The sequence below is a fragment of the Bubalus bubalis genome, chromosome 3 (assembly GCF_019923935.1).
Source record: "Bubalus bubalis isolate 160015118507 breed Murrah chromosome 3, NDDB_SH_1, whole genome shotgun sequence".
Classification (NCBI taxonomy): Eukaryota; Metazoa; Chordata; class Mammalia; order Artiodactyla; family Bovidae; genus Bubalus; species Bubalus bubalis.
Genome location: NC_059159.1, coordinates 134,424,213 through 134,448,036, shown reverse-complemented (window position 1 = coordinate 134,448,036; position 23,824 = coordinate 134,424,213). Strand labels below are relative to the sequence as shown.

The 23,824-nt window shown below is 38.6% G+C and overlaps 1 protein-coding gene across 1 annotated transcript in view; it reads left to right on the top strand.

Annotated features, from left to right (window-relative positions):
• Positions 1-23,824, top strand: part of KCTD9 (potassium channel tetramerization domain containing 9) — a 79,952-nt gene that overhangs the window by 20,020 nt on the left and 36,108 nt on the right. Inside the window, exons 4-6 of the mRNA XM_006057341.4 lie at positions 5,866-5,962; positions 6,569-6,627; positions 6,834-6,962. Coding sequence (XP_006057403.1) covers positions 5,866-5,962; positions 6,569-6,627; positions 6,834-6,962 — 285 coding nt within the window. The remainder of the gene's footprint in view (positions 1-5,865; positions 5,963-6,568; positions 6,628-6,833; positions 6,963-23,824) is intronic.

Here is a 23,824-nt window from a genome sequence, read left to right as displayed (position 1 = left end):
TGCAGCACTTTCACAGCATTATCTTTCAGGATTTGAAATAGCTTAACTGGAATTCTATCATCTCCACTAGCTTTGTTCATAATGATGCTTCCTAAGGCCCTCTTGACTTCGCATTCCATGATGTCTGGCTCTAGGTGAGTGATCACACCATCATGGTTATCTGCATCATGAAGATCTTTTTGTATAGTTCTTCTGTGTATTTTTGCCACCTCTTCTTAATATCTTCTGCTTCTGTTAGGTTCATACCATTTCTGTCCTTTATTGTGCCCATCTTTGCATGAAATGTTCCCTTGATATCTCTAATTTTCTTGAAGAGGTCTCTAGTTTTTCCCATTCTATTGTTTTCCTCTATTTCTTTGCATTTGTCACTGAGGAAGGCTTTCTTATCTTTCCTTGCTATTCTTTGGAACTCTGCATTCAGATGGGTATGTCCTTCCTTTTCTCCTTTGCCTTTCGCTTCTCTTCTCTTCTCAGCTATTTGTAAGGCCTCATCAAAGAAAAACAACACCCAATTGTAGATGTGACAGGTGTTGGAAATAAAGTCTGATGCTGTAAAGAACAACATTGCATAGAAACCTGGAATGTTAGGTCAGTGAATCAAGGCAAATTGGAAGTGATCAAACAGGAGATGGCACGAGTGAACATCGACATTTTGGGAATCAATGAACTAAAATGGACTGGAATGGGTGAATTTAACTCAGGTGACCATTATATCTACAACTATGGGCAAGAATCCCTTAGAAGAAATGGAGTAGCCATCATAGTCAACAAGAGAGTCTGAAATGCAGTACTTGGATGCAGTCTCAAAAGCAGAATGATCTCAAAAGAACAGAATGATCTCTGTTCGTTTCCAAGGCAAACCATTCAATATCACAGTAATCCAGGTCTATGCCCCAACCAGTAATGCTGAAGAAGCTGAAGTTGAACAGTTCTATGAAGACCTACAAGAACTTCTAGAACTGATACCCAAGAAAGATGTCCTCTTCATTATAGGGGACTGGAATGCGAAAGTAGAAAATCAAGAGCTACCTGAAATAACAGGTAAATTTGGCCTTGGATTACAAAACGAAGCAGGTCAAAGGCTAACAGAGTTTTGCCACGAGAATGCCCTACTCATAGCAAACACCCTCTTCCAAACAACACAAAAGAAGACTGTACATATGGACATCAGCAGATGGTTAGTACCAAAGTCAGATTGATTATATTCTTTGCAGCTAAGATGGAGAAGCTGTATGCAGTCAGCAAAAATAAGACCAGGAGCTTACTGTGGCTCAGATTATGAAGTCCTTATTGTCAAACTCAGACTTAGATTGAATAAAATAGGGGAACCACTAGACCATTCAGGTATGATCTAAATCAAATCCCTTAAGGTTATACAGTGGAAGTAACAAATAGATGCACGGGATTAGATCTGTTAGAGTGCCTGAAGAACTATGGATGGAGTCTCATGACATTGTACAGGAGGCAGTGATCAAGACCATCCCCAAGATTCTCTTTTAGACCTCCAGTTTTTTAATTCAGGCCTAAGAGAATGCTCCCAGTCCTATTACAAAAAAAAAAAAATCAAATCTATATGTGCTGAAATTGAGTATAGAATTGTAAGGTTTTTGTTTAACATTTTCTTTTATCTGTGTCTCCTTTCTTGCGTATCAGTAATCCTGGTTTCCATGGACACACATAATGTCAAGAAATTACTATTTTCTTTCATCTTACACAAAATACACATAAAAGTTTCACTAACAATCCCAATACTTTATATATAACTACAAAGACAATATGACTACTAAAGACAGTTAAGCATTTTTAATATGCCTATTCCTTTATTTAAAAGTGTATCCATTGTCAAATATGCTGTATACATAGACATACACACACACACACACACACACACACCATTGTATACTGTACTCTTTCCCTTAAAACCATCACTTATTTTTTCTCCTCCAGTCCTTAAATTGATGCCTCAAGAGGCTGTCTGAAATTTATTTTCCAGTAGATTCTTTATAAAGAACTTGTGAAAACTGTGTTCTATTGACATCTTGCATGTGGCCTCTATACCTGAAAATCAGTTTGGCTAGTCATAAAATCATATGTCAGATGATTTCATGACAAAATTGCCACTTTAATGGTATATTTTTTATTGTATATCAGTTATACCTCAATTGTTTAAAAAAATCTTTAGGTTGTGATTTTTCTTTAAATACCTTAAATATGTTACTCCGTTTTTTTCTAGCATAGAGTACTGGTGTTGAAAAAAAGCTGATTTCTTGTAACTGACTATTTTTCCTAGATCCCCCGAAGGGTGATTCTCTTTCTTTAAAGTACAGTAACTTTAATAGACTATTTCTAGATGTTCTGAGTTGTTCTGGGTTGATTTTCTCAGATATGTGGTGGGCCCTTTCAATACGTAGTTTCACTTTTTTTAATTTCAGAAAAGTTTTCTTGAACTTTGTGTTTGTTTTGTCACCATGATTTGATTTTTCTCTGATCAGGATATCTGTTGTATATGTATTGGATCTTTTATACTTGTGTTCAGTTGATGTATTTAAAATCTTTTTAAATTATTGTTATTTTTTTAAATTGATTGATGATTGTTTTACATTATTGGTTTCATTTCTGCCATACATCAACATGAATTAGCCATAGGTATACAGATGTCCCTTCTCTCTTAAACTCCTTCCCTCTAACCCTCTAGGTTGTTACAGAGCCCGGTTTGAGTTCCCTGAGTCTTACAGCAAATTTCCATTGGCTATCTATTTTACATATGGTAGTTTGTATGCTTCCATGCTGTTCTCTCCATTTATCTCACCCTCTCCTTCCTCTCCCTGGCCCTTGTCTGTATGTCTGTTCTCTGTGTGTCTCCATTGCTGCCCTGCGAATAGGTTCATCAGTACTATCTTTCTAGATTCCATATATATGCATTAATATGTGATATTTGTTTTTGACTTTCTTGACACTATATAATAGGCTGTAGTTGCATTCATCTCACAAGAATTGACTCAAATGCATTCCTTTTTATGACTGAGTAGTATTCCATTACATATATGGACCACAGCTTTTTTATCCATTCATCTGTAGATGGACATCTGGGTTGCTTCCATGTCCTAGCTATTGTAAATAATGCTGCAGTGAACATTGGGATGCATGTCTTTTTCAGGTTTGTTTTCCTCAGGGTGTATGCCTAGAAATGATATTGCTGGGTCATATGGTGGTTTTATTCCTGGTTTTCTAAGGAATCTCCATAATGTCTTCCATAGTGGCTGTATCAATTTACATTCCCACTATCAGTGCAAGAGGGTTCCCCTTTTCCCATACTTTCTCCAGCACTTGTTGTTTGTGGATTTTTTGATGATGGCCATTCTGACTAGTGAGGTGATACTCACTGTAGTTTTGACTTGTGTTTCACTAATAAGGAGAGGTGTTGAGCATCTTTTCATGTGTTTATTAGCTATCTGTATGTGGTCTTTAGAGAAATGTCTGTTTAGGTCTTTTGTCCACTTTTTGACTGGTTTGTTTGTTTTTTGGTATGAGTTGTTTGTATATTTTGGAAATTAATCCTCTGTTGGTTGTTTCATTTGCTATTATTTTCTCCCATTCTGTGGTTTATCTTCTCACCTTGTTTATACTTTCCTTTGCTGTGCAAAAGCTTTTAAGTTTAATTAGGTCCCATTTGTTTATTTTTGTTTTTATTTCCATTATTCTTGGAGGTGGGTCATAGAGGATCTTATTATGATTTATGTCGTATAGTATTCTGCCTATGTTCTCGTCTAAGAGTTTGATAGTCTGTGGTCTTACATTTAGGTTTTTACTCCATTTTGAGTCTATCTTTGTATATGGTGTGAGAAAGTGTTCTAATTTCATTCTTTTACACATAGTTGTCCAGTTCTCCCAGCACTGCTTATTCAAGAGACTATCTTTTCCCCATTGTATATATTCTTGCCTCCTTTGTCAAAGATAAGGTGCCCATAGGTGTGTGGGTTTATCTCTGGGCTTTCTATCTTGTTCCATTGGTCTGTACTCTGCGCCAGTACCATGCTGTCTTGATGACTGTATGTTTGTATTATAGTCTGAAATCAGGTAAGTTGATTCCTCCAGCTCCATTCTTCTTTCTCAAGATTGCTTTGACTGCTTGGGGTCTTTCGTGTTTCCATACGAATTGTGAAATTTTTTTGTTCTAATTCTGTGGAAAGTGCCATTGGTAATTTGATGGGGGTTGCATTCTATTTATATATTACATTTGATAGTATAGTCATTTTCACAGTATTGATTCTTCCAGCCCAGGAGCATGGAATATCTATCTCTCCATCTGTTTGTGTTGTCTGTGATTTCTTTCATCAGTGTCTTGTAGTTTTCTATACACAGCTCTTTTGCCTCCATAGGTAAGTTGAAATCTATTAAATACTTTTCATCTCTTCCTTCATTTCTTTTTGATTTTTAAAGCTTTCCCCTTTCATCTTTTCTCTCCCTTCAGGCATTATCTGTGGTGTTCTTTCACTCCTGTGTTTCTTGTAATCTTCATTTCTGAAATGATTTTTCTTTTTACTTCTAATTCTGAGTTCTCTTGTCCCATTTCTTCATTTTTGGTTCTGGTTTATATTGTTTACCTCTTTTAGTATATTTTAAATATTATAGTTTACCTATTTTGTGGGTATTTCTGCCATATCTTTATTATCTATAGGGATGTAGTCTTCCTTTTTAAAAATAATTTTTTAATTTTGTATGGGAGTTTCTATTCCTCATTTTTTACATGAAATTCATTTTCCTTTACTGGAGAAGGACAGGCTGACTTAGGAAAGTTTTCCTAATTTCATGGCTTTAGGTTTGCCTATTCTGTTTATTGTGAAGTATTGAAAAAATATGGGGATTACCTTCTTATGTATTCTGGTTCTGGTGGACCTTGTTGACTTTTATTATCTTTTTTTTAAATTTATTTTTAATTAAAGGATAATTGCTTTTAGAATATTGGTTTCATTTCTGCCATACATCAACATGAATTAGCCATAGGTATATATATGTGCCCTCCCTCTTGAAACTCCCTCCCACCCCCACCCTTTCACACCCCTCTAGGTTGTTACAGAGCCTAGGTTTGGGTTCCCTGAGTCATGCAGCAAATTTCCCTTGGCTGTCTGTTTTATGTACGGCAGTGTGTGTGTTCCATGCAGCTGTCGCCATTTGTCTTACCCTCTCCTTCCTCCCCTCTGCCTGTGTCCATAAGTCTGTTCTCTGTGTCTGCATCTCCATTGCTGCCCTGCAAATAGGTTCATCAGTACCATCTTTCTAGATTCCACATATATGTGTGTTAATATGTGATATCTGTTTTTCTCTTTCTGACCTACTTCACTCTGTATAATAGACTCTAGGTTCACCTACCTCATTAGAACTGACTTCGATGTGTTCCTTTTCCCAACAACTTACCCTCAGTGTGGGGCTTTTTTCCTAGGTGGGAGTTTTGAGAGTTCATTTTCTGCCCCTTCAGATCTTACTGCACACTACTTGAATCACCTGCAGTTAAGAGTGGGCAGACCCCTCCACTTCTGGGTGGTTGTTCTCAAGTAGATTTGCTGAGTTTTGCAGTGAGTCTTTATGGATTACTTTGGAATTCTTAGGATCACTACACACCCTGCTGCTGCCATCAAAGAAGATGATGCCATAGCTGCTCTCCTAGCTGTCAGTGCTGGTGGTATACCTTATACTTAGTTTTGTTTTCGATGCTGTCTATGGATACAGGGCTTGCTGTCCTAGTAGCTCTGCCATGCTTTTATCTGTGTTTTTAGTTTAAAAAATTATGGTATTGGCATCTTCCCCAAGTCACCAAATTAATGATTCCCCGAATTAATGTTTATTTTTTCTACCTGTCATCTCTAGATCCTCAGACAGATTCTAAACTACCTGAAGGGCTGTCAGGATCTCACACAGACTGGCTCACATTAAATGTTGGAGGGCGGTACTTTACAACCACACGGTAGGTGCAACATGCGTGTGTGTGTCAATGTGATGCTATATGCTGTCTGTTCTTTCCTTCAGATTACTGATTTCCTTAGAAGATATTCCAGTGCTGCTTAAATATACTGTGTGATTTGAAACCAATTTTTAGAAAGTTTTTTTTTTTGAGAGTAGAAAAATGGCTCATAAGTCATTCCAGAGAAGGCACAAAAAGCATGAATTTAGCATTTTTAGAATGTGTTTTTAAAATATTGAGCAATATACTTGTAACACAAGTAAGAAAATTAACAACACTGAAATTTTAAGACACAACTGCTTATGCTAAAGGGATAAAAACAGCCTACTTTAGAGCATGAAAATTGTGATATAGTTGTGTGCTAGAGGGATAGATTAGCATTGAAATTAAAGTCAACTAAATCGATGTTTAAATCAAAGGAAGTGCCAGATTAGAAGGGATTTTGATAAATGGCAACTTACTGCACATTTTTGTCTCCCAGCATCACTCCTCCCAGGTTATAGCATGCATCTTTTTGAGAGAGCAGCTGAGATCAAGTATACTCTTGACTTAAATATGTTTGTTTATAAAGACAAATGGAGAAATCCATTTTTTTCCCTGAATTCTTAGGAGCACTTTAGTGAATAAAGAACCCGACAGTATGCTGGCCCACATGTTTAAGGACAAAGGTGAGTGCAGTCCATAATTTTCCCATTTTGCGTCTGTAGCTGTATTGACTTTATAAACTACTGTCCTTTTGTACTTTTTAATGGTATTGGTAATAATCTGTACAAGAGTAAAAACATACTGGTATGCTACACAGTTTTTTTCCTATAAATTTCTGACTTTATTTTTTGCTTATGGGGGGGCTATCTTCATTTTGTTGGCTTCACAGGTGTCTGGGGAAATAAACAAGATCATAGAGGAGCTTTCTTAATTGACCGAAGTCCTGAGTACTTTGAACCCATTTTGAACTACTTGCGTCACGGACAGCTCATTGTCAATGATGGGATTAATTTATTGGGTGAGTTTGCAATGTAATTCCTTATATTTTTGTAAGTTTAGGATTTATACTTTTTTTTTTAAACTAGCTTAGTGTAATGTATTTTCATCAAGTAAAATTATCTTTTTCATTTTTAATACTAAATGCTTTTACGTGTATACGAGTATATATAGTTACAGAGGTGTAGCCACAGGTAAATGGCTTTTCACTTATGTATATAACCCATGAATTCCAATTTTGGATTCTAAATAGACTTAGAATTTATCAGTAAGCACTCTAAAGGATTTTATTATTCTTTTAAAATTTTTATTTACTTTTTAAGTTTTTCTTAATTTGTTTTTGGCTGCACTGGGTCTTTGTTGCTTTGTGCAGGCTTTCTCTGGTTGCGGTGAGCAGGGGCTACCCTTTGTTGCAGTGTGTGGGCTTCTCGCTGTGATGGCTTCTCTTACGTGGAGCACAGGTTCTAGGAGCACTGGCTTCAGTAGCTGTGGCACTTGGGTTTAGTTGCTTCATGGCACACTAAAGTCTTACTGGACCAGGGATCAAACCCGTGTCCCCTGCATTGGCAGACAGATTACCCACGTTGCCACCATGGAAGTCCTTTTTCTTTTTAAAATTGCATTATAAGTGTGACTTGGGTTCGGTTATGGACCTTTCCATTATATTGAGAAGTAAGGTCAAGAGAGGAAATTGTACTTTGGAATCATAGGACTGGATTAGAATGTTGATTCTACAACTTACTACAAGATTAACCTGGGGACAGTCTGAGTCTCCTTTGAAAACTGTTAAAAATATTCTCACCTCAGGACTTCCTTGGTGGTCCAGTGGTGAAGACTTTTTCTTCCAGTGCAGCGGCTGTGGGTTCAGTTCCTGGTCAGGGAATTAAGAATGCTGCACTGCGTGGGTGGGACAAAAGACTTTAAAAAAACACTCACCCCTGACTGTATAGTGAGATTTCTGTTAATGTTCATGATGATAGTGAACATGAGAATCCTTATAAAGTAGTTCACAGGCCTCCTCCAAGTGACAGAAGCCAGTCTATCCTGTGGAGTGGTGGGAAGGTGGTGGTCTTACGGCAGTTTGTTGTCAGGGAGATGTGTGGACTTAACGTTCCAGAGCTGTGATTTTTAAAGAAAAACGGAAAATCTAACGTGTTATGTAAAATCTTCTGACTTTTAAAATGCTTCTCCGCAAACACATCAGAATCAGCCTGGGGGATGTGAGCTTACAATCCCGATGTTGTTGAATGGCATAGGAGTTAAACATGTGGACGGGAGTCAGGCAGTTGTCGTTCAGTCACTTAGTTGTGTCTGACTCTGCGGCCCCATGGACTGCAGCATGCCAGGCTTCTCTGTGCTTCACTGTCTCCCACAGTTTGCTCAAACTCATGTCCTTTAAGTTGATGCCATCCAACCATCTAATCCTCTGTCGCCTCTTTTGCCTCCTGCCCTCAATCTTTCCCAGCATTGGGGTCTTTTCCAACAAGCAGGCCCATTGCATCAAGTGGCCAAAGTATTGAAGCTTCAGCATCAGTCCTTTTTGAATATTCAGGGTTGATTTCCTTTAGGATTGACTGGTTTGATCTCCTTGCTGTCCAAGGGACTCTCAAGAGTCTTCTCCAGCACCACAGTTTGAAAACATCAATTCTTTGGCGCTCAGCGTTCTTTATGGTTCACCTCTCACATCCGTACATAACTATTGGAAAAACCATAGCTTTGACTATACAGACTTCTGTCAGCAAAGAGATGTCTTTGCTTTTTAATATGCTGTCTAGGTTTGTCATAACTTTTCTTCCAAGGAGCAAGTGTCTTTTAATTTCATGGCTGCAGTTACCATCCACAGAGATTTTGGAGCCCAGGAAATAAAGTCCGTTTGTATGAAATGGTGGGACTGGATGTCATGATCTTAGCTTTTTGAATGTTAAGTTTAAAGCCAGCTTCTGTACTCTCCTCTTTCACCCTCTTCAAGAGGCTAGTTAGTTCCTCTTTGCTTTCTGCCATTATCTTGATTCTAGCTTGTGATCATCTGGCCTGACATTTTTCATGATGTACTCTGCATAGAATAAACAGAATGACAATATACAACCTTGACGTATTCCTTTCCCAGTTTTCAACCAGTCTGTTGTTTCATGTCAGGTTCTAACTTGCTTCTTGACCTGCATACAGGTTTCTCAGGAGGCAGGTAAGGTGGTCTAGTATTCCCATCACTAAGAATTTTCCACAGTTTGTTGTGATCCACATAGTCAAGGGCATTAGTATATTTGGTGAAGCAGATGTTTTTCTGGAATTCCCTTGCTTTCTCTATGATCCATCAAATGTTGGTAATGCAATGTCTGGCAATTCCTCTGCCTTTTCTAAACCCAGCTTGTACATCTGGAATTTCTGGGCTCATGTACTGCTGAAGCCTAGCTTGAAGGATTTTGAGCATAACCTTACTAGCATCTGAAAGGAGTACAATTGTCCAATAGTTGGAACATTCTTTGGCACTGCTCTTCTTTGGATTTGGAATGAAAACTGACCTTTTCCAGTCCTGTGGCCACTGCTGAGTTTTTCAGATTTGCTGGCATAGTGTGTGCAGCACTTTTACAACATCATATTTTAGAATTTGAAATAGCTCAGCTGGAATTCCATCACCTCCACTAGCTTTGTTTGTAGTAATGCTTCCTAAGGCCCACTTGACTTTACGCTTAAGAATGTCTGGCTGTAGGTGAGTGACCACACCATTGTGGTTATCTGGGTCATTAAGACCTTTTTTGTATAGTTGCTCTGTGTATTCTTGCCACTTCTTCTTAATCTCTTCTGCTTCTGTTAGGTCGTTACCGTTTCTGTCCTTTATTTTGCCCATCCTTGCATTAAGTGTTCACTTAGTATCTCCAGTTTTCTTGAAGAGATCTCAAGTCTTTCCCATTCTATTGTTTTCCTCTATTTATTTGCATTGTTCTCTTAAGAAGGGCTTTGTTTTCTCTCCTTGCTGTTCTTTGGAACTCTACATTCAGCTGGGTATATCGTTCCCCTTCTCCTTTGCCTCTCGCTTCTCTTTTACTCAGCTGTTTGTAAATCCTCCTCAGACAATCACTTTGCCTTCTTGCATTTCTTTTTCTTTGGGATGGTTTTGGTCACCTCTTCCTGTACAAACCTCCATCCATAGTCCTTCAAGCACTCTGTCTACCGGATCTAATTTCTTGAATCTATTTGTCACCTTCACTGTATAATCATAAGGGACTTGATTTAGGTCATACCTGAGTGGCCTATTGGTTTTCCCTACTTTCTTCATATAAGTCTGAATTTTGCAATAAGGAGCTCATGATGTGAGCCACAGTCAGCCCCAGGTCTTGTTTTTGCTGATGAATAGAGCTTCTCTATCTCTGGCTGCAAAGAATGTAATCAGTCTGATTTCGTTATTGACCATCTGGTGATGTCCATGTGTAAAGTCATCTCTTGTGTTGCTGGAAAAGGGTGTTTTGCTGTGACCAGTGTGTACTCTTGACAAAACTCTTAATCTTTTCCCTGCTTCATTTTTACTCCAAGGCCAAATTTGCCTGTTAACTCCAGGTATCTCTTGACTTCCTATGTTTACATTCTAATTCCCTATGATGAAAAGGACATCTTTTTTGGTGTTAGTTTTAGAATTCTTGTAGGTCTTCATAGAACCCGTGAACTTCAACTTCTTTGGCATCAGTACTTGGGGCATAGACTTGGATTATTGTGATGTTGAATGGTTTGCCTTGGAAACCAACTGAGATCTTTCTTCCATTTTTGAGATTGCACCTAATTACTGCATTTCGGACTCTTGTTGACTATGAGGGCTAATCCATTTCTTCTAAGGGATTCTTCCCCTCAGTCGTAGATGTGATGGTCATCTGAATTAAATTCTCCCTTTCCAGTCCATTTTATTTCACAGACTTTGATATATCAATGTTCACTCTTGCCTTCTCCTTGATCACCTCTAATTTACCTTGATTCATGGACCTAACATTCTAAGTTCTTATGCAGTATTATTCTTTATAATGTTGGACTTTACTTTCACATCAGACACATCCACAACTGAGCATCGTTTTTGCTTTGGCCTAGCTGCTTCACTCTTTCTGGAGCTATTGGTAATTAATTGCCCTCTGCTCTTACCCAGTAGCATATAGGACATCTTCCGACCTGGGGGGCTCATCTTCGGGTGTTTTATCTTTTTGTCTTTTCATACTGTTTATGAGGCTCTTGCAGCAAGAATCTTGCAGGGGTTTGCCCTCCCTCCTCCAGTGGACTGCATTTTGTCAGAACTCTCCTGCACAGCATGGCTTATAGGTCCATTGAGTTATGCAAGCCCATTCACCATGATAAGACTGTGATCCACAAAGGGGTACAAACTCTATAATGAAATACGAAACACTCAGTAACTTGCATTGTTGTCATATTAAATTTACATTGCCTACACAAAGCCAGTGTTCTTTGACAACCTGGAGGGATAGGGTAGGGAGAGAGCTGCGAGGGGGATTCAGGATGAAAAGACCAGTGTATACTTGTGGCTGATTCATACTGATGTATGGCAAAAACCATCAAAATATTTGTAATTATCCTCTAATTAGAATAAATTAATTAAAAGATGATATGGGTTGACCCTTTGATCTAGCTCCACCATGACTCATACTCCTTATTCCTCTTTCATTCTTTACCTTCTGCCAGTGATTGCTCTAAGCTTCTAGCCTGTTTCATTTCAACCATTCTGCTGTAATAATTACTATAAAAATAAACAGTGAGCTATGCTTATACGAATCCTTATCTTCTCACCACCTGTATCCCTCTGCCGCTTTTCACTTTAATGGGCACCCTCTCCTCCTGAGAATGTTTAAGCTTCAGCTTTATATGCCAGTGGGCTGTCTTATGTTTCCCACTTTCATTTTCCCCTGTCTCGTTTCATATCCTACCTGCCTAGGAAGTGACATTGGAAGTGTAAATATTTCCGTGCTCCTTCAGACCTCAGCAAGGCAGGCTGTTCCCAAGCTGGGCCTGTTTTCCCTTTTTCATGTTTCCCAGCCACTGTTGTTCAGCAAACACAGAGTTCTCTAGTGGCTTCATTTGGCTTCACATTGGCGCAAGCGATTATTTGGATTGGCCAAAAAGTTCATTTGAGTTTCCATGCGCATATAGAAATCCTGAACGAACTTTTTGGCCAACCCAGTACTTGCTTTAAAATGATCTCTAGTTAACATATTTGTCTTTCTCCTACTTTTATTTCTTGCTTTTCTAATTTGTATATTCATTAGTATTTTTTTACCTTCATGATTTCCCCTTGTTCCCTACCTTTAATGGCCTTCATTTTTTCAATAAATCCTCTTTCTGTACTTGTATTTGTCTTGAAAATCCTCTCCCTGACTTAAATCATCTTTTCTCTGCCTCCTTGCTAAATCTCACCTCAATCCAGTTATTTTTTTGGCCTGAGAACTTTTCTGGCATTTTAGTGTTTATTTAAGATGAGTTTTCCGAACCCTAATTTAATAAAATAATTAGCGATCTCAGATGTCAAAAACTATGTAATTTAAAGATAATCAAGGGGTGGTCATTTATTGAGGGCCAGCCATGCGCCAAGCATTTGACCAGAGAATGTATAGATGATCTCTTTCAGTAATTCTGACAACTCTGTGAGGAAGGTGATAGTATCCCCATGTCACAAATGTAGAAACTTTAGAAAGAGATTCAGTAGCTTCTCTAAGACAAAGCACAGAACTGGAATCTTTTTATAATTTATTTTTAGCTGTACTGGGTCTTCATTGCTGCATGGGCTACTCTGTAGTTGCTGTCTGCGGGCTTCTCATTGCGGTGGCTTCTCGTTACGGATCACAGGCTGTAGAGCATGCAGGCTTTAGTAGTAGCTCATGCAGCACATGAGCTCTCAGTAGTTGTGGCTCCCAGGCTCTAGACGACAAGTTCAGTCCTTGTGCCACATAGTCCTAGCTGCTCCGCGAGATATGGGATCTTCCTAGACTGGTATCGAACCCGTGTCTCCTCCATTGGCAGATGGATTCCTTACACCTGTGCCACCAGGGAAACCCCCTAGCTGGGATTTAAATTCAGGTCATGTTGTGCTAAAAGAAAAAGCACTAAATATTTCTTCCTGTTCTCAGCTGTCCAATTTTGTGTTTATAAGACTTTTCTGGATGTTTTTGAGATTTAGTTCTGAACCTCAAATTAAAAAAAAAAAAGTCCTTACCACCTTCCCTAGGAAGTTCTGATTTACTCAGAAAATCATAGCCCACTGAGAGCAAGGCTGTCTGGCACCCTTTTCTGGTGGTTCTCTACCTGGGGAAGAGTGGCGAGTGGCTGGCCCTTCATGAGGACTAAGGAGATGAAGCCTGCCTGGTGTGGATGAAAACTGTTCTGTCAGAGCGGCACTGTGCTAACAATCATGTGACCTGTGTTTTGGAATACTGAGGGTAGAGCTCGTTATTTCTACAAAGATCATTTGTTGTTGTTCAGTTGCTAAGTTGTGTCCAACTTTTTGCGACTCCATGGACAAAGATTATAATCTTCTAAAATAACTGTTTGGTTTTCCTATATCTACATATAGTTACCCTTATTACCTTTGAACTGTATGAAGGGGAGGGATTACATCTCCTATTTCTATGTGATTTTTGCATCTAGTAGTTTTTTAACATGTAAACTCAGAAAACTGAATGGCTGAGGTCTTCACTTGAAGGAGAATTGATTTCCAAATTTATTCCCACCTAATCTAACAAAGATGTTTATTGACAGATGTGAGAAAGTATATATACCAAGCCACTTAGAGAAGGTACAGATTTTTTTTTTTCAAAGAAAAGTAAGTGATAGATAAGATCTGTTTTGTCATGTAGAAATCATTTGTTAAAATTTATATTATTGAAGTGTAGTTGATTTACAGTGTTGTGTAAATTCCTACTGCACAGCATGGTGATTCAGTTATACATACATAGACATTCTTTTTCATATTCTTTTCTGTTGTGGTTTATCACAGAATACTGACCATACTTCCCTGTGCTAGACAGTAGGACCTTGTTTATCCATTCTGTATGTGATGGTCTGCATCTGCTAATCCCAAACACTGAATCCTTCTCTACACATTCTCTTTTTCCCTCTTGGCAAACCACAAGTGTGTTCTCTATGTCAGTGAATCTGTATTTTGGTTTTTGTAGATAAGTTCATTTGTGTCATATTTTAGATTCCAAATATAAGTGATATCATATGATGTTTGTCTTTTCTCTGTCTGACTTAATTTCACTTAGTATGACAATCTCTAGGTTCATCTATGTTGCTGCAAATGGCTTTATTTCATGCTTTTTTATGGCCGAGTAGTATTCCATTGTATATGTGTACCACATCTTGATCCATTCATCTGTTGAAGGCCATTTAAGTTGTTTCTATGTTTTGTCTATTTTTGAAAATTTTTTTATATTGAAAAATATTTGATTAACAGTGTTGTGCTAGTTTTGGGTGTACAGCAAAGTGATTCAGTTTATATTTACATCCATCTTTTTCAAATTGTTTTCCCATTTAGGAAGACATTGAGGAAAACAATTGTTATCCCATTATAGGATATTGAGCGGAGTTCCCTGTGTCGTGTAGTAGGTCCCCACTGGTAATCTGTTTTAAACATAGCAGTGTATACATGTAAATCCCAAACTTCCAGTCTATCAGTCTCCCCATCCGTCCCACTGGCAACCATAAGTTTGTTCCCTAAGTCTGATAGTCTGCCTCCACCTTGTAAATAGTTAATTTGTATCATTTTTTTAGATTCTACCTGTAGTGATTTCATATGACATTTGCCTTTCTCTGTGCTTCACTCCAGTATGATAATCTCCAGGTCCACCCGTGTTGCTGCCAGTGGCATTATTTCATTGTTTTTAATGGCTGAGTAATATTCTACTGCATGTATCTACTACATTTTCTCTTTTTTTTGTTATTTATTTTTTAGTTGGCGTAGAGTTGCTTTACACTGCTGTGTCAGTTTCTACTGTACAGTAAAATGAATTAGTCATACGTATATCCTTTCTTTTTTTAGGATTTCCTTCCCACTTAGGTCACCACAGAGGTCCCAGTAGAGTACCCTGTGCTATACAGTAGGTTCTCATTAGTTTTCTATTTTACACGTAGTAGTGTATATATGTCAATCCCAACCCACCCCCAATTCGGTCCACCTCTCTTTTTTCCCCTTGTTATCCATATGTTTGTTTTCTACATCAGTGTCTCTATTTCTGGTTTGCACAAAAGACCACCTATACCATTTTTCTGGACTCTACATACATGTGTTAACAGATAGTATTTGTTTTTCTCTGACTTCAGTCTAAATGATAGTCTGCAGGTCCATCTGCATCCCTGCAAATGACACAGTTTTGTTCCTTTTTATGGCTGAGTAATGTCCATTGTATATATGTACCACATCTTTATCCATTCATGTTTTGTTGTCATTCAGGTTGGTTTAATGTCTTGGCTATTATAAATAGTGCTGCCATGAATGTAGGGGTGTATATGTCTCTTTCAATTATACTCTTGTCTGGATGTATGCCTAGGAGAGTGGGATTGCCAGATCATATGGTAATTCTGTTTTTAGTATTTTGAGGAATATCTGTAGGGTTTTCCATAGTGGCTGTACCAATTTGCATTCCCACCAACAGTGTACAAGGATTCCTTCTTCTCCATACCCTCTCCTGCATTTGGTATTTGAAGTACTTTAATGATGGTCATTCTGAGCAGTGTGAGATGATACCTCATTGTAGTTTTGCTTGCATTTTTCTAATACTTAGTCATGTTGAGCATCTTTTCATGTGTCTGTTGACAGTCTGTATTTCTTCTTTGGAGAAATGTCTGTTTGGATCTTTGGCCCATTTTTTGATTGGGTTGTTTATTTTTTTGTTATTGACCTATGTGAGCTGTTTGTACATTTTGGAAAGTAAGCCCTTGTTTGTTGCCTCATTTGCAAATATTTTCTCTTGCTTGATAGGTTGTCTCTTTGCTTATGGCTTCCTTTGCTGTGCAGTGCTTATGTTTGATTAGGTCCCACTTGTTTATTTTTGCTTTTATTTCTATTGGTCCTGGGAGACTGACTTAAGAAAACATTGGTCCAATTCATGTCAGAAAACGTTTTATGTTCCCTCCTAGGAATTTTTATGGTGTCATGTCTTATGTTTAAGTCTTTAAGCCATTTTGAGTTTATTATTGTATATGCTGTGAAGGGTGTGTTCTAACTTAATGATTTACACGCTGATGTCCAACTTTCACAGCACCACTCAGGAGTCTCTCTTCTCCCTTGTATATTCTTGCCATCTTTGTTGAAGATTAATTGACTGGAGGTGTGTTGGTTTATTTCTGAGCTCTTTTTTCTGTTCATTGGTCTATATATCTGTTTTTGTGCTAATACCATGCTGTTTTGATTATTGTAGCTTTGAGTATTATCTGAAGCCTGTTAAGCCTGCTGCATTTTTTTTTTTCCTTCAGTATTCCTTTGGCAATTCTGGGTCTTTTATGGTTCCATATAAATTTTAGGACTTTTTTTTTTCTAGTTCTGTGAAAAGTCTCATGGGTAATTTGATAGGGATCACACCAACCAGTGCATCCTAAAGGAGAGCAGTCCTGGGTGTTCATTGGAAGGACTGATGTTGAAGCTGAAACTCCAGTACTTTGGCCACCTGATGCGAAGAGCTGACTCATTTGAAAAGACCCTGATGCTGGGAAAGATTGAGGGCAGGAGGAGAAGGGGACGACAGAGGATAAGATGGTTGGATGGCATCACTGACTCAATGGACATGGGTTTGGGTGGACTCAGGGAGTTGGTGATGGACAGGGAGGTCTGACGTGCTGCAGTTCATGGGGTCACAAAGAGTTGGACACAACTAAGCGACTGAACTGAACTGAACAATAAATCTGTGGATTACTTGGGCAGTTTGGCCATTTTAGTTAATATTAATTCTTGCAGTCCATGAGATTTTGATATCTTGGTGATCTTTGAATCACCATCAGTTTCATATATGAATGATGAAATAAGTCTTTTACCTCCTGTTCATATTTATTCTTAAGTATTTTATTTTGTTTTAGGCATTTTAAAAGGGATTTTTTTTTTTTTACATTCACTTTTTATGTAAAGATGTGCAACCAATTTCTGTATGTTAATTTTGTATCCTGCTACCTTGCTAAATTCATTTTATCAGTTCTAGTAGCTTTTCTGTGGAATCTTTAGGGTTTTCTATATATAGTATCAGGACTTCCCCAGTGACTCAGCAGTAAAGAATCCACCTGCAGTGCAGGAGCTGTGGGAATCGTGGGTTTGATCCCTGGGTGGCGAAGATCTCCTAGAGGAGGAGAGGGCTACCCACTCTAGTATTCTTGCCTAGGAAGTCCCATGGACATAGGAGCCTGGCAAGCTACAGTCCTTTGGGTCGCAAAGAGACAAACAGGATTGAAGTGTCTTACCACGCAGGCACATACGTTGTGTCATTTCATCTAAATATAATTACAGTTTTACCTCTTCATTTCCAATTTGGATACCTTTTATTTTCTTTTTCTTGTGTTTGCTGTGACTGGGACTTCCTATGCTATGTTGAATAGAAGTGGTAAGAATTGGCAACCTTGTTTTATTCCAGATTTTAGTGGAAGGGCTTTTACCTTTTCATAGTTGAGTATATACTATTTATAACTATAGTCATAAATAGCATTTATTATGTTGATATATGTTCCCTGTATACTCAGTTTGGTGAGAGGTTTTTGTTTTTTTTTTTATTGTGAATGGGTGTTGAATTTTACCAAATGTGTTTTCTGCATCTATTGAGATGACTGTGTAGTTTTGTCTTTCTTTTTTTAATGTAGTGTGTCACACTGATTGATTTGCATATGTTGAGCCATTCCTGTGACCCTGGGATGAATCCAAGTTGGTCATAGAGTATGATCTTATTAATATGTTTTCGGATTTGGTTTGCTTATATTTCAGTGAGATATTTTATCAAATATATTGGCCTATAATTTTCTTTTCTGGTAGTGTCTTTTTTCTGGTTTTGGTATTTGGGTGATGGTGGCTTCACAGAATGTCTTTGAGAGTGTTTCCTCCTCTTCAGTCTCTAGGATGAGTTTAAGAAGGATCAGTATAAGGTCTCCTTTGATGTTTGGTCAGTTTTGACAACGAAACCATCTGGTCCTGGACCTCTGTGTTTTTGGTTTTGTTTTTTTTTAAGTTACAGATTCTATTTCATTTGTAGTGATCAATCTGTTCAAATTATCTATTTTTTAAATTCAATTTTGGTAGTCTTTACATTTCTAGAAACCTGTCCATTTCTTCTCTATTGTCCAATTTGTTGGCATATAGTACTCTTTTATGGTTCATAGTATTCTCTTAGGTTTTTTTAATTACTACAGTGTCCATTGTTATTTCTCCTTTTTTGTTTCTTATTTTGTTTATTTAGGGCTCTTTTCTGTGAGGTTGGCCAGAGATTTGTCGATTTTGTTTACCCTTTTAAGGAACCAGTTCTTGGTTTTATTGATTTTTTTTTTCCTAATGCTCTTTTTAATTGCTATTTTATCTATTTCCTATCTGATCTTTGGGCTTCCCAGGTGACTCAGTGGTAAAGAATCCGCCTGCCAATGCAGGAGACATGGGTTCACTCACTGGGTTGGGAATATTCCCTGGAGAAGGAAATGGAAGCCCACTCCCGTATTCTTGCCTGGGAAATGCCATGGACAGAGCAGCCTGGTGGGCTGCAGTTGCTGGGGTTGCAAAAGAGCTGGACTCTACTTAGTGCCTACACTACAGCAACAATGACCACAATTTGATCTTTATTGTTTCCTTCTTTCTGCTGACTTTAGGTATTGTTTGTTCCTCTTCTAATTCTTTTACAAGGTGTTTGAGGTTTGTCTTATTTTTTGAGGAAGGCTTGTTTTACTATGAACTGCTTTTGCTGCATCCTGTAGATTTATAGTTGTGTTTTCATTGTCATTTTTCTCATATTTTTAAACTCCCTCTTTGATTTTATCATTGAACTGTTGGCTTTCTAATAACATGTTGTTTAGTCTCCATGTAATCGGTTTTTCCTCATTTCTTTTTCTGTGGTTGCTTTCTACTTTCATGTCAATGTGTCAGAAAAGATGCTTGAAATAATTTCTATCCTCTTAAATTTGTTGAAGATTATTTTTGCCCTCGTATGTTATCAGTCCTGGAGAATATTCCATATGCATTTGATAGAATGTGTATTCTGAATTTTCTAGACAAAATGTCAACGTCTAGAAAACTTTAAAATGTCAATTAAGTCTTAACTGTTCTATCGTATCATGTAAGACCTCTGTTGCCTTATTGATTTTGTGTCCAGAATGAGTGTCTGTTGATGTGAGTATGATGTTAATATCTCCTGTTTCTATATTCCTATCAGTTTCTCCCTTTATGTCTGTTGTTTGTTTTATGTGTTTTAATTCTCCTAAATTGGGTGCATATGTGTTGATGAGTATAATATCTCCTTTCTGTATTGATCCTTTTGTCATTATATATTGTCCTTCTTTATCTTTCTCTATGGCATTATTTAAGTCTATTTTATCTGATATGAGCATTGTAACTCCCACTTTCTTGTCATTTCCATTTTCTTTCCCTCACATTCAGTCTATATTTGTCCTTCACCCTAATGTGAGTATCTTGTAGGCAGCCTATTGTAGGCTTTTCTTTTTTTAATCCAATCTGCCACTCTGTTTTTTGATTGGAGCATTTAGTCTGTTGATGTTTAGGATGATTATTGATAAATATATATTTATTACTATCTTAGACCTTCTTTCCTGGTTGATTTTTACATTTCATTTCCTTTCCACGCTTCCTGTTGTGGTTTGATGATTTTCTTTTGCAGTATGCTTCTGTTCTTTTTGGTCTTTGTACATCTATTATACGTTTTTGATTTGTGGTTACTCTGTTTTTCAAGTGTGTTAACCCCTTATATGTACTTCCTTTAGAATGATTGCCATATAATCTCAAACACATTCCAAAAAAAAAAATCTACATTTTCTTACTTACCTCTCCACATTTTATGATTTTTATGTCCTCTTGTACATCTTCATGTTTATCATTTTGCTATTCTTTGTGGTTATCACTTTCACAAAATTTGGTAAGTAATTTAATTTCCAATTATGATTTTTTTCTTTCCTGTATATTCTTGCTTCCCTTCTATTTATAGAAGACCATTCAGTACTTCTTTTAGGATACATTTTGTTGTTGTTGAGTCACTAAGTCATATCCAACTATTTGCAAACCCCATGAACTGCAGGAAAGCCAGGCTTCCCTGTCCTTCACTATCTCTTGGATTTGCTCAAACTCTTGTCCACTGAGTTGGTGATACCATCCAACTGTCTCAAACTCAGTCGCCCCCTTCTCTTCTTGCCCTCAATCTTTTCCAACATCAGGGTCTTTTTCAATTACTATTGATATATTATTTTAACTTTTGCTTGTCTGAGAAATTCTTTATCCTGCCTTCTATTCTAAATGATAATCTTGCTAGTTAGAGTGCCCCAGTTTGCAGATTTTTCCCTGTCAGGATTTTGACTATATCTTGCCACTCCCTTCTGTCCTGCAACATTTCGGAAGAGAAACCAGTTGATAACCTTACACAGATTCCCTTATAATTAGCGCTTTGTTTTTCTCTTGCTGCCTTCAGAATCGTCTCTTTTTTTTTAATTTATTTTTAATTGAAGGATAATTGCTTTACTTACAGGTTTCTGCCACGTCAACATGAATTACCTGTAGGTATGCATTGTCCTCTCCCTCTTGCGCCTCCCTCCTGTCTCCTCCCACCTTTTCCCACCCTTCTAGGTTGTGACAGAGCCTCAGTTTGAGTTCCCTGATGCATACAGCACATTCCCATTGGCTGTTTTACATATGGTAATGTATATACGCTACTGTGCTACTCTCTGCATCTGTCTCACCCTCTCCTTCCTCTCCACACCACCCGTGTCCATAAGTCTGTTCTCTGTGTCTGCATGTCTGTTGCTGCCCTTCAAATAGGTTCATCAGTACTATCTTTCTATATTCCATATATCTGTGTTCATATAAAATGTTTGTCTTTGTGTGATCTGTTTGGGTTCATGTTGTTTGGGATCCTCTGCACTTCCCATACCTGCATATCTGTTTCCTTCTTTTGGTTTGGGAAATTTTCAGCCATAATGTCTTCAAATAAATTTTTGATCCCCTTTTATAATTCTGTTCCATTTTGAATGTCTATTAGGTGTACATTGGTATGCTTTATAGAATCCATAGGTCTCTTAAATTGCTTTCATTTTTTTTTTTAATTTGCCTTTCGTTTTGCTCTTCTGATTGGGGGATTTCCATTATTCTATCTTGCAGATCATTTATTTGTTCTTCTTTATTATTCAACCTGCTGTTCATTGCTTTTAGCTCAGCTTTCATTTCAGCAATGAGTTTTTTAATTTTCTTTGGCTCTTTGTTTTTTTTCTAGTTCCCTTTTTAGTAATCTGCATTGATTGTATTTGTATTGATAACCTTTCTTAACTCCTTCAGTGTTTTCATTATGTCTTTGTTGAACTCAGTGTCTGTTAGACTGAAGAGGTCTGTTTCATTTTTTGTTCTTTCAGGGAATCTTCTCGATCTTTTAATTGGAGTGATTACTCTGCATCTACATTTACTTGAGTTTGTCTTGTTCGATGAGTTTAGGAGAAACAGGTGGCTTTGGGGTCTATTATTATGTGGGAGCATCCTGCATAGCTTGTGTGGGTTTAATATTTTTGGTGTGAGGACTGATTTTCATACGAAAGCCTGCTGCCTGTTCCCTCAGTCAGTGCTTACTGTTATCCCCTTGATAAGGGGGTGTCACTCGTGTGACTAAAGCCTGCACACGATGTTTGGTGGGGGCCTCCTCTTTGCGGTTTCACAGCCCTCTCAGGGGTAGGGTCTCCTCCCTACTTGTTGTAGTGGAAGCCCACAGATCTGTTTCTGAGCTGCGGTACAAGGGAGTTGATACTGAAGCACTGTTGGGGAAGGGAACCACCGAGTATTGCTCTGCTGGAGCTGTCCACTGGGGAGTGTGTTCTGTGGTATAATAACCTGTCACTGTTGTGCAGGCTCACAAAATACACTGTTGTTGGCATTGCCCTCTGTCCCACCTCCATTGTGGGAATGCAGGCAGTCAGGGCTGGCGTCTCTTAGGCAGTGTGTTCACAAAGCCCCAGAGCAGATCTGCCAGCAAAGATCCACTGCAGTGAGGTATGAGGACTGCTGTGGTTGTGCCCCTGGATGCACCATAGGAGTGTGGAAACAGTCCATACTCGGGTCCAGCCTCCACATGCATGTGCCCACAAAGCCCATAGCTGCTAAGGCCAGCCCCATCCCAGCCATGGGAGTACCTGCTGTCCACTTGGATGTTATGTAGGTGCTGAGTTTATGAAACTGGCGACTGTGCTGTAAATCTCCACAGCTGCAGGGAGAGGGCTCAGATTTCAGCCCCGCCTGTACCTCTAGGCAGTCCACTGGATGCCCCCAGAGCTACTAGAGGCAGCGCCAAGTCACCTGAAAGCACACAGAGGAAGAAACGCCCATGACTGGCCCGTCCCTCCCTTCCTTGCTCTTTAAGAAAGGCTTCCCTTCTATGCAGGCCTGAAATTCTTCCACACACCCCAATTTGAGCCTGTACCATGCTTCAGCCCCTTCAGGCTATCGCCACACAGCCAACCCCAGTCCTCTCCTGGGTCTGTCCTTGAAACTCAAGTTTCATTACTCAACCACTGCCCACACCAGCAGACTCATATCTCAGGGGAGCACAGAGTGGTGACCTGGACCATCTGTGCAGGTCTTTCTGTGTTCTGCCTGCTGTATCCTGGCCGCTGCACTCTTCTCCAATCCTCTGTTATTATTCATTCACTAAGTTCTGTCTGATTCTTTGCAGCCCCGTGGACTATGGCAAGCCAGGCTTCCCTGTCTTTGACTAGTTCCTGGAGTTTGCTCAAACTCATGTCCATTGAGTTGGTGATGCCATCCAACCATATCATCCACTGTCACCCCCTTCTTCTGCCCTCAGTCTTTCCTAGCATCAGGGTTTTTTCAGGTAAGTTGGCTCCTAGCATCAGATGGCCAAAGTATTGGAGCATCAGTCCTTCCAATAAATATTCAGGGTTGATTTATTTCCGTTAGGATTGACTGGTTTGATCTTCTTGCTGTCCAAGGGACTCTCAAGAGTCTTCTCCAGCAACACAGTTTGGAAGCATCAAGTCTTCAATGCTCAGCCACCTTTATGGTCCAGATGGTCCAGCTCTCACATCCATACATGACTAATGGAAAAGCCATAGCTTTGACTAAATGGATTTTTATGGGCAAAGCGATGTCTCTGCTTTTTAATACATTGTCTAGGTTTGTCATAGCTTTTCTTCCAAGGAAATGGCAACCTACTCCAGTACTCTTGCCTGGAAAATTCCATGGATGAAGGAGCCTTGTAGGTTCCATTCCATGGAGTTGCAAAAAGTCAGACATGACTGAGTGACTTCACTTTCACTTTCTTCCAAGGAGCAAGTGTCTTTTAATTTCATGGCTTGAAGTCACCATCTGCAATGATTTTGGAGTATAAGAAAATAAAAGTCTGTCATTGTTTCCATTTTCTCCCCATCTATTTGCCATGAAGTTGATGGGACCAGATGCAATGATCTTAGTTTTTTGAATATTGATTTTTAAGCTAGCTTTTTCACTTTCTTCATTCACCTTCATCAAGAGGCTCTTTAGTTCCTCTTCACTTTCTGCCATTCGGAGAAGGCAATGGCACCCCACTCCAGTACTCTTGCCTGGAAAATCCCATGGACGGAGGAGCCTGGTGGGCTGCAGTCCATGGGGTGACAAAGAGTCAGACACGACTGAGCAACTTCACTTTCACTTCTCACTTTCATGCATTGGAGAAGGAAATGGCA